This window comes from Kazachstania africana, chromosome 11 (assembly GCF_000304475.1).
Source record: "Kazachstania africana CBS 2517 chromosome 11, complete genome".
In the NCBI taxonomy this organism is placed as follows: domain Eukaryota; kingdom Fungi; phylum Ascomycota; class Saccharomycetes; order Saccharomycetales; family Saccharomycetaceae; genus Kazachstania; species Kazachstania africana.
Window position 1 is genome coordinate 72306 of NC_018950.1, and position 12707 is coordinate 85012.

At 35.9% G+C, this 12707-nt stretch overlaps 7 protein-coding genes across 7 annotated transcripts; 5 read left to right on the forward strand and 2 right to left on the reverse strand.

The window, feature by feature from the left end:
* Window positions 1-263: 263 nt before the first annotated feature.
* HRR25 (serine/threonine protein kinase HRR25) lies at window positions 264-1637 on the forward strand (the record flags this gene model as incomplete). The annotated part of the gene is made up of 1 exon (XM_003959473.1): window positions 264-1637. The coding sequence occupies one exon, from the start codon at window positions 264-266 to the stop codon at window positions 1635-1637; it is 1374 nt and encodes a 457-aa protein (XP_003959522.1).
* A 219-nt stretch (window positions 1638-1856) lies between these two features.
* TPK2 (cAMP-dependent protein kinase catalytic subunit TPK2) lies at window positions 1857-2978 on the forward strand (the record flags this gene model as incomplete). The annotated part of the gene is made up of 1 exon (XM_003959474.1): window positions 1857-2978. One exon carries the CDS (start codon window positions 1857-1859, stop codon window positions 2976-2978), a length of 1122 nt encoding a protein of 373 aa, XP_003959523.1.
* A 110-nt stretch (window positions 2979-3088) lies between these two features.
* On the reverse strand, window positions 3089-4231 carry AFT2 (Aft2p; the record flags this gene model as incomplete). The annotated part of the gene is made up of 1 exon (XM_003959475.1): window positions 3089-4231. One exon carries the CDS (start codon window positions 4229-4231, stop codon window positions 3089-3091), a length of 1143 nt encoding a protein of 380 aa, XP_003959524.1.
* Window positions 4232-4536: 305 nt separating this feature from the next.
* On the reverse strand, window positions 4537-5721 carry YIG1 (Yig1p; the record flags this gene model as incomplete). The annotated part of the gene is made up of 1 exon (XM_003959476.1): window positions 4537-5721. The coding sequence occupies one exon, from the start codon at window positions 5719-5721 to the stop codon at window positions 4537-4539; it is 1185 nt and encodes a 394-aa protein (XP_003959525.1).
* Window positions 5722-6927: 1206 nt separating this feature from the next.
* On the forward strand, window positions 6928-8544 carry HNM1 (Hnm1p; the record flags this gene model as incomplete). Its single annotated transcript, XM_003959477.1, has 1 exon — window positions 6928-8544. One exon carries the CDS (start codon window positions 6928-6930, stop codon window positions 8542-8544), a length of 1617 nt encoding a protein of 538 aa, XP_003959526.1.
* A 271-nt stretch (window positions 8545-8815) lies between these two features.
* Window positions 8816-9553, forward strand: OXR1 (Oxr1p; the record flags this gene model as incomplete). The annotated part of the gene is made up of 1 exon (XM_003959478.1): window positions 8816-9553. One exon carries the CDS (start codon window positions 8816-8818, stop codon window positions 9551-9553), a length of 738 nt encoding a protein of 245 aa, XP_003959527.1.
* A 341-nt stretch (window positions 9554-9894) lies between these two features.
* Window positions 9895-12696, forward strand: APL5 (Apl5p; the record flags this gene model as incomplete). The annotated part of the gene is made up of 1 exon (XM_003959479.1): window positions 9895-12696. One exon carries the CDS (start codon window positions 9895-9897, stop codon window positions 12694-12696), a length of 2802 nt encoding a protein of 933 aa, XP_003959528.1.
* Window positions 12697-12707: the final 11 nt, after the last annotated feature.

The following is a 12707-nucleotide window of genomic DNA, read 5'->3' on the forward strand; positions in this document are numbered from 1 at the left end:
CGCTTAGGACGGGAGGTCGGAATTTTCTGTTACCCGATTCAACATTTTATACCCTTTACAGAATCATTTTCCTAAACCGGAAAATGACTCCCCATCCGTTTCAGGTAATCACTAACAAAATTTTCCTCAATTTCTTTTGCATTCGTTAAAGCATTTTTTTTAAAGAGGATGTTTTGACATAGACACAAGCAAATTTATTAGATAGAAGATAGAATAATCAATCCTGTTGGAGTTAATCAAGTAGGATAGAATAAATAAGACACATGGATTTAAGAGTAGGAAGGAAGTTTCGTATTGGTAAAAAGATCGGGAGCGGTTCTTTTGGTGAGATTTATCATGGGACGAATTTAATTAGTGGTGAAGAAGTGGCCATAAAATTAGAGTCAATCCGTTCAAGACATCCACAACTAGAATATGAGTCAAGAGTGTACAGATATCTCAGTGGAGGCGTTGGATTACCGTTTGTGAGGTGGTTTGGAAGAGAAGGTGAATACAATGCCATGGTTATTGATCTGTTGGGACCCTCATTGGAAGATCTTTTCAATTATTGTCACAGAAAATTCTCCTTAAAGACAGTGATCATGCTAGCATTACAAATGATTTGTAGAATTCAGTACATCCATGGGAGATCCTTCATTCACAGAGATATCAAACCGGATAATTTCCTTATGGGTACCGGGAAGAGAGGTTCTACGGTACATATAATTGATTTTGGTTTATCCAAAAAATATCGAGATTTTAATACTCACCGTCATATTCCATACAGAGAAAATAAATCATTAACTGGTACTGCAAGATATGCAAGTGTCAACACACATTTGGGGATCGAACAGTGTAGAAGAGATGATTTGGAATCATTAGGTTACATTTTCGTTTATTTCTGTAAAGGTTCTTTACCATGGCAAGGTTTAAAAGCCACGACAAAGAAACAAAAATATGATAGAATCCTAGAGAAAAAATTGAGTATTAATATGGACACCCTTTGTCAAGGTCTACCCATTGAATTCAAATACTACATGGATTATTGTAAGAATCTAAAATTTGACGAAAGGCCAGATTATTTACACTTGGCAAGACTATTCAAAGATTTGAGCATCAAGTTAGAATATCATAACGACCATCTATTCGACTGGACAATGTTCCGTTACACAAAGGCATTGATTGAAAAACAAAATCAAAATTTAAATCTATTGAACAATGAAACCGGTACTGACGAGAAGAACGAGCAATTCAATAAGATCAAGCAATTGACAATGAAGAAGTTCTCTTCACATTTCCATTACTACAAGCTGGAATCCAAAAATATTCCTTCTCCAGAAGAAATCAAACAACAAACTATCGAAAATAATAATATCATTCCAACGTTGCCACAAGAGATTCTCTCCATCATAGACAAAAACATGGACACTCTAAAGCAGTCACAGGAGCAACAGCAACAGGATGCCCAACCTCAGGAGCCTCTCTTACAACAGCAACAGAAGGACATATCTTCTCAATTCATTTCACAACAACCACAGCAACAACAACCATCCACCATCCTAAAACGCCCAGGCGTCACACACTACCCACCCCAACAGCAACCACAGCAACCTCCACAGCAACAGCAAGAGCCAACCAGCCACCAAATGTGGTTGTAATTCTGCCTTTTCTGCTGAATTTTTGAATAAATTGGTATTATCATCACTGCGAACGACAAACGTCTACTCGTCTGGAAAATCCGTTCGTTTGATCGGAGTAGAAAAAAAATATCAAAGGGGTCTCTTAAGTAATAACACAACAATCATATAATGTATAATGTAATTGATTAGCATCATCACAGAAGATATATATACAAGAGAGATAACCCTGCTAGGATCATGATGGAGACACATGCGCAGTATGTAGACTACTTGCCCACGAAGGAAAAACAAGAGACGTCCCAGGAATTGGAAGACACGGCTCAGCAGCAACAGATACTGTATCAAAAGGCGATGAATCAAGAACAGCCGTCGGTATTACAGCAACGATCTACCGTCTCTAAGGGTAAGTATACGTTGAATGATTTCCAGATAATGAGAACTCTGGGGACAGGGTCCTTTGGTAGAGTGCATTTAGTTAGATCTGTTCACAACGGTAGATACTATGCTATTAAAGTATTGAAAAAGCAACAGATCGTGAAAATGAAACAAATTGAGCATACAAACGATGAAAGGAGAATGCTAAAATTGGTAGAACATCCTTTTCTAATTAGAATGTGGGGCACATTTCAGGATTCCAATAATCTTTTTATGGTCATGGATTACATCGAAGGAGGTGAACTTTTTTCACTGCTAAGAAAATCGCAAAGATTTCCAAATCCCGTGGCTAAATTTTATGCTGCCGAAGTTGTATTGGCGTTAGAGTATCTGCACTTCAACAATATCATCTATAGGGATTTAAAACCTGAAAATATCCTACTGGATAGAAATGGTCACATTAAGATAACTGATTTTGGTTTTGCTAAAGAAGTTACGACAGTGACATGGACTCTTTGTGGTACTCCCGATTACATTGCACCGGAAGTCATTGCTACAAAGCCTTACAATAAATCAGTTGATTGGTGGTCTTTAGGTATATTAATTTATGAAATGTTGGCAGGCTATACACCATTTTATGATACGACCCCAATGAAAACTTATGAAAAAATTTTGCATGGTAGAGTCACATACCCATCTTTTTTCAATTCAGATGTAGTCGATTTACTTTCTAAATTGATTACTGCCGATTTAACGAGAAGAATCGGTAATTTACAAAACGGAACTCAGGAAATCAAATCGCATCCATGGTTTAGTGAGGTCGTTTGGGAAAAATTATTAAGTAAAGATATTGAAACACCATATGAACCCCCTATCGTCTCTGGTGTTGGTGATACATCATTATTTGATCAGTACCCTGAAGAAAGATTGAATTACGGTATTCACGGTGAAGATCCATATGAAGCTTTATTTACAGATTTCTAAAGGAGATTAAAAATGATAATTCAATAAATAAGGAAAATAAAAAATATTATTAATAAATAAATATTGGAAAAATGTATAACTCATGATCATGTGTATTTTTTTTTATCTTCTCATAATCCAAATTCAATGAATTCATTGGGAGTGGCAATACTATCCAAATCTTTCATATTAACTGGATCATTAACTAGGTCGACGTTCAAGAAATAAGAGAGATCGTTGAGTTCACTTTCCGTAGAGACAGTTTTGGTGTTGTCATCGTCATTGAAGTCGATAAACTCACTTAATATATCATTATTACTAGTCTCAAATTCGAAATTTTCAATGGATAAACTTTCAGGTTCTTTTTCTTCTAATTTAAACATATTTGTGAAATCGATTTCATTTAAATTTGTTACGTCATCACCAAATGACTGGTTATTGTTCAATAAATTGGCATTTGTGTTAAAATCTATAAAATTTTCTGTCTTTATCTTGATCTTATTATTATTACTATGACTGGTACTGTTACTGTTATTAGTAAGTGTTGATTTTTTGGTGATTTTTTTGGTCTTGGTCAATAATAAGCTTTCTTTACTTGGTTTATTAATTGGGAGAACGATATTATTGAACAATGAAATTTCCTTTGTAAGGCCACAATCACATTTTATAACATTTGGTTTGAAAATTGGTAAATTGAATTTAAATTTATATTCAAATTCTTCAAACAGTTTAATGGTATCAATATCATTATTGTCCTTGAGATATTTCTTGAATTTTTTGTACTCTTCAGAATTTGGATTAAATTTACACTTATGTGAATGAATGTTATTAACGACAACAATATTCCATTTTTGTAATTTAATTGAAAAAGTGGCCCTTATACGGAATGGACACCTTGACGTACTTTCCGATTTACACGTACGGTTTGGGTTAGCTTTACATTTAAAGATTACTTTACTACTATCTGATCTTTCAATAACTAAATCGATACCCTGTGGGAAGAAGATTTTCTGTAACCATGGTTTAATCTCTGATCTTTCCCGGAAGATGGGGACTGGATCCAGATGGATCAGTTTATTTTGATCTTTAACCAATGCATCTGAAAGATTATCAGGCGTAGAAAACAATTTATCCTTCTTCGATCTTCTGTTTTTTGGTTGTTTTGATATGTTCCGTATTGTTGTTTTCTGCTGTAATGTGGAATCCTGGAATTCGTTGTTATTTAGCAGATCCCACGAGAGACAATCAAACAGATTTAATTCCTTTGATTCCATCTTTATCATCGTTTTGGTATGGTAGTTTCGACTTGATTATTAGCAAGTAGTTATCCGATTAATGGTCTTCTTAAATATTGACTCAATGGCTCATCGATATTTGCAAATTTCTTTTTTTTAATTAATCAGCAACTATTATCCGAAAATAGAAAATAGCAAGAGAAAATCGCCTGATCGGGGAATCCGGCGAGCGGAACTTCCGTTTCCGGAAGTTAACCCGTTCGAATTGACAAGAAGGGCAAGCCCTAGGGCTGAAAACTTAGGGTTACAAAAAAATGAAAAGATCATGTGATGCAGAATAGAATTTATCTATTAGAGAGTTCAAAAGTATAGAATTGATTATTATTTGAAATGGTGATTGTGTTGTCGGTGTAGTAGAGATTGCTGAGGATGAAGGATCTGTGGAGCGTGTTTGATAGCTCATAGAATCCATTGAAGTACCAGGTCATGTTATTAAATTTGTAAATGGAGCATACTATTGAATATAGATGCTTTTCCACTATTATCATCCTATCATTTGGGATAATATTGACCAGGGACGTTTTTGAGGTCTTATTGAAAAGGATTGAATATGAAGATATGGCCCCATTGATCAAATTCATTTGGAAAATCTTTTGATTAGTTTCAAAAATGTCATTTGAGTATATTTTGGTTAATTTTTCATTTGAATTTAATATTGATGAAATATTATAATTGAATTTTGTCTGATCTATTAAGTTTAGAGCAATAATTTCATTTTCTTCAGTGGAACAGAAAATATGTGGGAAAATAAAATCTCTTAGTGGTGAGTTTTTAAAATTTAAATCAGCGTGTAATTTAAAAGTAATTGAATTTGAGATCTTTGTAAATAGAATATTATCCTTTGAATCAGTGGATATAATAAAATGTGGGAAAAGATCGAACCAAGTATCGATTAAATCTGAGTTAAATTTTAATGTATGTTGATTAATAATTTCACAATGGAAATCATAATTTAAGATTGAAATTTGAGATGGATTAATCAAAATAATTTGGAAACAAGTACCTTCTATTTCATTAAAATTAAAATCTTTGTTAAACTGACATTCGATGGAATGAAATCCATGAGGTAATGTGAATTCAAAAATTGAATCTATTGAACGATCACAAGTTAAAGACACTTGTAACGTTTCTTTATTGTACAAGATTCTTCCATCATTTGAGATGGTATTCTTGATCATATTACCTTCATTTGATAGTGTACCAGAATCCTTTAAATTCAATTTCCAGTTATTAGCATTGACATTTCTCGATCTGGATAGTGTTGTTGTTGTTGCTAACCTCGAAGTAGAAACATGTATGAGTTCTTGTTTGATTTGATTATTTAGAATTGGATAATGTGAAGAAACCAAATCATTATTTGAAGATAATAATGATTTGAAAATATGAGGAGGATGGTGATTATTATATGAGTGGATACGATTTTCTAAAATATGGTTTGAAAATTCGAACGTTTCAATAGGAAGTCCCATCTTCTAAACTGTTTGATTTTGTGTTGGTGTTGTTACTTTTACGTTCTTTGTACAAAACAGTGGTCGAGAAATTGGAGTAAAACATAATAGAAGCACACACATATATATACAGGTAGTGGTCGAACCAAGTGTTGCAATTCTTCGAATTACAAAAAGGCACTAATCACATTATAGGTAAAAGAATATCCCTTTCAACAGTTGATATACGCGATTCCATTTCTCTGCCCGTCCATTGAGAAAGGAGAATTAAATCCGGGGTAGTGGAGGTTCGGGACGGGTAAAAAAAAAAAAAATGAAACAAAAACAGCTGTGTTTATATGCGGTGTGTGGGAGTTCGGAGTTAACCACAAGCCGCGAGAATCAGAGAAGGGAGATCCAGCCGAGGTAAGGGGAGAAGAGGATTTTCCCGCGGATTTCCCGATTCTGGGTACAAGAAATCTCTTGGCGGTGGCTTGAGAGGCTGACTGAGACGGCTGAACACAGATAGTTTTTGTACATTGCATCTGGGCCCACCCCAGAGTAGCAGCGTGCCGCAAATCAATGGGGAAAACCATCTGTGTCATTTTCCTGTGACAATTACAAGTCACAGCGACGATGCGATGTGGCAAGATCTGAGAGATATAATGCCACACTCACATGCCACATGTGCCATTGCCGCTGAGGTGATACGACATTGCAAATGTTCCGCCAACTCCCTGAGCAATCATATAAAGGGGAGCGCAAGCGCATAGGCGCTTGCGGATCCTGCATATCCTTGCAACACCATGCAAAACAAAATTATAGCACATAGACAGTCGAAACTCAATAGACTCATCTATAACCACAATTTCCTCATTGAAAACCTTCTTTTCATTAAACATCAGTCAAATCATTATAACAGGCTCTATTTCATTCTGTTAGAATTCCACATTCTAACGAATAAAACAATCAAAAATTGGTTAACCATCGAACAGTTGCTCAATGACATGTCATCACCATCAGAATCTCCATTTCATTCTGGTGATCTCTATATCTGCGCTTTATTACTAGCTTGTATTCTCACATTAGCCGCTCATCAGTAAAGTACCATTTGGTGTATGGGTTTAGAGAATCATCAGTCGGGTAACACCATCGAACAAAAATTTCAATCAATTCTTTCACATGTCGCGTGTCTATCCCATCCTTCGGAAATTAGTTTTCTCGAATATAAATCACATCAACAGTTGAATGGGAATCAAAATATATGCCAAGTGTCAAGATACCATTACCATGTCATTGCATAAAAGGAGGTCTAATACCCCGTCAAAGGACCCGGAGATACTCAGTGACAAATTAATAGAACAAGATGAAGATATACATTTAAGAAAATCCTTCTCGTTATGGTCAATTCTAGGTGTTGGATTCGGTTTAACCAACTCTTGGTTCGGTATTTCCGCATCCATGATCACAGGTATCACTTCTGGTGGCCCCATGATGATTGTATACGGTATCATCATCATCGCTTTGATTTCAATTTGTATAGGTGTCTCACTAGGTGAATTGTCTTCTGCCTATCCTCATGCAGGTGGTCAGTTCCATTGGACTCTTCAATTAGCTAGCCCAAAACATAAGAGATTTGCCGCTTACATGTGTGGATCATTTGCATACGCTGGCTCTGTTTTCACCAGTGCCTCAACAACTCTCTCGGTAGCTACTCTATTGGTAGGAATGTATTCTTTAACTCATGAGAATTTCATACCAAAGAGATGGCATGTCTTCGTCTGTTTCGAACTAGTACATCTGTTTCTAATGTTATTCAATTGTTACGGTAAATCCTTACCCCTCATCTCTTCGTCGTCACTTTACATATCACTTTTTTCATTTTTCACCATCACTATAACAGTTCTAGCATGTTCAAGTGGTAAGTTCAATGATTCAAAATTCGTCTTTGCAACTTTCTATAATGAAACGGGTTGGAAAAGTAGTGCAATTGCATTCATTGTAGGGCTAATTAATCCTGCTTGGTCATTTTCATGTCTAGATTGTGCCACTCATATGGCTTTCGAAGTGGAAAAACCAGAAAGAGTTATCCCCATGGCAATCATGGGCACAATTGCGATCGGTTTCCTCACTTCTTTTGCATATGTTATATCGATGTTTTTCTCCATTCGTAATATTCAAGATGTTTTAAACTCAAATAGCGGGGCACCAATCTTAGAAATTTATAATCAAGCCCTTGGAAATAAAGCTGGCGCGGTCATCCTAGGATGTTTAGTTCTGTTCACATCTTTCGGTTGTGTCATTGCCTGTCACACTTGGCAAGCAAGGCTTTGTTGGTCTTTTGCAAGAGATAAAGGTCTACCATATTCACGATTCTGGTCACAGGTTAATCCAACTTTCGGCGTCCCATTACACGCTCATCTCATGTCATGCACTTTGATCTCCATTATTGGTCTTCTATATCTAGCGTCCTCAACTGCTTTCAACTCTCTGATCACTGCTTGTATTGCCTTTTTATTACTGTCATACTCAATACCCGTTATCTGCTTACTTCTACGGAAAAGAGACATGAATCGTGGTCCATTTTGGCTTGGAAAATTTGGTCTTTTCAGCAATATCGTACTTCTAGCTTGGACCGTGTTTTCACTAGTCTTTTTCTCTTTCCCTTCTCAAATACCCGTCAATAGAAATAATATGAACTATGTCTCGGTAGTCATTGCCGGTTATACCTTCTTCTCAGTTTCTTACTGGTTCGTCAAAGGTAAAAATGAGTTCTATCTAGATGACAACATCATCTCCTCCTCCTCTGAAGAAGAAGCTGATATAGTCACCCGAGAAGATGTTATCCTTATTGAAGACAAATGAGAAAAAAAAGTGACCTAATCAAGTTCTTGTGAATAGAAACCTCTCACCCAACTTTATTATTTATTCTTGCATACGCCTCAATTACTATATAGATCATCTACAATTTATACGATTTCATTTTTATGGTTAAATATTCCCCATACTATTATTTCCTTAATACTACTTAATAATATAATTAAACGGGCAGAGAAAAAAAAAGTCAGGACCACTTATACTTACAAGAAGCTTGTAACCAACGTCAATTACCATCTCATTGAGGTTGTAGCCAACCATGTTTGGTATGAAAGACGCCATATACAAACTGAGAAGATCTTTTTCACTTCCAGAACCTCCTGCAACGAAATTAGACCCAAATACTAAGAATTTTGATGATTTCGATGATTTCTTGCCATCAGTTAATTTGACTGGTTACTCGGCTAATACCAAGAATAGATTACTCACAACGGATATGTGTGATGAGATACGGACTCTGATGCCAATGAGAGTTCAATTATACAATGAGTGGACTTTACTATACAGTTTAGAACAGCATGGGGCGTCATTGCATTCGTTATATGATAATATAAAACCGAAAGATGATGATCTGACAAGAAGAATAGGCTACGTAATAGTAATAAAGGATGCCAAAAATGGAATATTCGGTGCCTACTGTAACGAGCCCTGGGAACCTAATGAGCATGTACGATATTATGGGAACGGGGAATGTTTTCTATGGAAGATGAATAAAGTTCCAAATCTAAATTTGGACGATAAAAACGATCCTGATAATAAACAGCTGACACAGTGGCAATTCCAAGGGTTCCCATATACTGGTGTCAATGAATTTGCAATATACTGCACATCCAGATTCTTGTCAATGGGCGCTGGTGACGGTCATTACGGTCTCTGGTGCGATGACGGACTGCTACATGGAGTAACATACCCTTGCTCAACGTACGGGAACGAGACTCTGAGTCAAGAAGGTAACAAATTCCATATAATTGGACTCGAAGTCTGGAGAGTCGGTTAATGTCATCTCATGATTATTCTTAGCCAAGCCCTCTTCTATTTATAAGAAATGTAATTACTTATTCTAATCTTTATATTTATATACTCAGTTATATAAGTACTCAGCCTCTAACGAATGTTATGAAGACCTCTAGAGTGTATTTCCCTGCTTACAAATTAGTTTTGGGCATCACTTTTGATAGTCTTCCATGCTTCGGCCTACGTTTTCAATGGGTATTACTAGGAAAAATAAAATCTTGGCTTTAGAGATTACAGCGAACCTTACTCGGTGGAACAGCAAGTATTTGACATATCTCTCCATTAGGCCTGCTAGTCAATTAGTCTCAGAACATATTCGTTACAATGACATCTCTTTACGCACCCACAGCAGATGATGTGAGGCAAAGACTGAGACCATTTGGGTTCTTTTTTGAGAAATCATTGAAAGACTTGATTAAGGGAATAAGATCCAACAACGAAACGCCAGAAAAGCTACACAATTTCCTAAACCAGCAGCTGACTGAATGTAGAAATGAGGCTAATCAGTCAGACCTCAATATAAAGGCTAACGCTGTGTTGAAGTTGGCATATTTGGAAATGTACGGTTTTGATATGTCATGGTGCAATTTCCATATACTTGAAGTCATGAGCAGTAGTAGGTTACAACATAAACGTGTGGGTTATTTAGCTGCTTCACAGTCATTCTATAAAGATGCTGATGTCCTAATGCTGGCGACAAATCTAATAAGAAAGGATCTGAAATTCACAGGTGATAACGATACATTAAAAGTAGGTATTGCATTGAGTGGACTGTCCTCTATTGTATCACCAAGCTTAGCAGCAGACATTGCAGAAGATTTATTACCCATGTTAAATAGTACAAATCCATACATTAGGAAGAAAACGGTGACGGCACTGTTCAAAGTCTTTTTACAGTATCCAGAAGCATTAAAGGACAATTTCACAAATTTTGTCGCAAAACTAGAAGATGATGATATCTCAGTAGTATCAGCCACGGTTAGTGTTATCTGCGAACTCTCCAAGAAAAATCCAGCCCCTTTTATACAACTGTCTCCTCTGTTATATCAAATTTTGGTGTCAATTGATAATAACTGGATTATTATAAGATTGTTAAAGTTATTTACTAACCTATCGAAGATTGAACCAAAATTGAAATTTAAACTTTTACCAAAAATACTCGAATTAATGGACTCTACAATGGCTACGTCTGTTCTTTATGAATCTATCAACTGTATCGTTAGAGGTAATATGTTAGATGTTGATGATTTTGATTCAGCAATTCAGTGCCTAGACCGCTTACATACATTTTGTGATTCTCAAGATCCAAATTTAAGATACATTAGCTGTGTTCTCTTTTATAAAATTGGCAAAATTAATACAGACTTCATTTCCCATTTTGATGACCTGGTAATACGTTTAATCGGGGACGTTGATATCAGTATCAGATCGAAAGCTCTAGAATTATTAGAAGGCATCGTTGACGAAGAGAACTTGAAAAAAATTGTAGTAATACTTATGAAACAGTTTGTCAATCAGGACGTGGTTGTATTACAGGATTCAATGTCAATATCAAGGGAAATTCCTATAATTATGTCAGAACCGTATAAAGTAAAGATGGTGGACACCATTTTGAAAATATGTCAACTCAACAACTACTCCAATATTCCTGATTTCGAATGGTTTAATGCCGTTTTATACGATCTTGCTATATTATCACAAGATCTAGCAGCAAAGGAACTTGGTTATAAGATCGGTGAACAAATCAAGAACATAATGGTCAAAGTTCCTGATATGCGTGGTACGACGATAAGTACAATCATAAAATTAATATCAGTGGACACTATCGATAATCAACTCCCCACAATTTTAAAGGACTGTATTTGGTCTCTTGGAGAATACTCAGGTTATATTGAAAACGGGGACGCGTTAGTAAGGCTGCTGGTCAAGAGAGGTTGTGATTTTAGACTTGATGCACAGAGTGTTCTGATTACAGCGTTACTGAAAATATTCAGTTATTGGTCTAATAGTAACATAGAGAGAGAAGTAAATGAAGTCAAACTGCTTTTAGAAGAATTGGTTGCTTTTTTACAAGAATTGAGTTTTTCTAAATCCTTTGAAGTTCAGGAACGTAGTGTGGAGGTTTTAGAGATATTGAACTTAGTTTTGGAATCTATGACACCGAGTGATACCGAACTTTCGCTTCTATTAACGGATGTGATTCCCAGCTTCTTTAATGCTTATGAGCTCACTCCAATAGCACACGGAACCCAGAAACAATTGAATTACACTGGCCAGCTAGATCTTGAGACTCCTTTTTTGACAGATTTTGAACTGCAGGAGATTTTAAATCAGCCAAAATATTCGGAAAACATTGATTATGTAGATTCTGATGAAACTGACATTGAGTTAAAAGAAAGTACTGATTTTACTAGCTTCGGAAATGAAAACGAAGAAAATAATGGCATTGACATATCATCTACTGAAAAGTTTAGTGGAAATAAAAAAATTGACAATATGTATTACCTCAATGAAGAGGACCAAGAAGTTGAGAAGTCCAGGAAGAGTGATGATCTTTTGTCCGTGGGTGGTTGTGAAAGTCAAAGTACTGATTTCGACATTATCAGACTCACTACTAAACCTAGTGGCCCGAAAGAAAAGAAGAAGAAACATAAGAAGAAGGCCAAAAAAGTTAAAGTATTGTCAGACGAAATTGTTGTGGATTCAAATACTTCTGACATGAACGAGGGTAAACGAATTCAAGTTCCTCATTCACTATCAAAGTCACCTGAGCATAAAATCAATCTGAAGACCCACTCAAAATTAGAAGATTACGATTTTTCACATAATGCATTGGCTAATGTTTCTGACAGGGATCCAAACAAGATAGAAGACCAAGCAGAATTGGAGAAGCTTAGGGAAAAGTTTGCAAATCAAACGCTAGAAAAGCAAAATGATGTTGATGATGATGATGCTGAAGAAGTCATTGTAATCAAGAGAAAGAAGAAGAAGGCATCTGGGGATAAGAAAATGAGGAAAGGAAAGAAACCGAGCAAGACAAGCGAAACTCTGTCATCCACAGAAGAAGGAACTGCAGCGAATGACTCTAAAGCTGTAAAAGAACAAGTTCCAACTCAGGCTAAATGATGACTGCATAT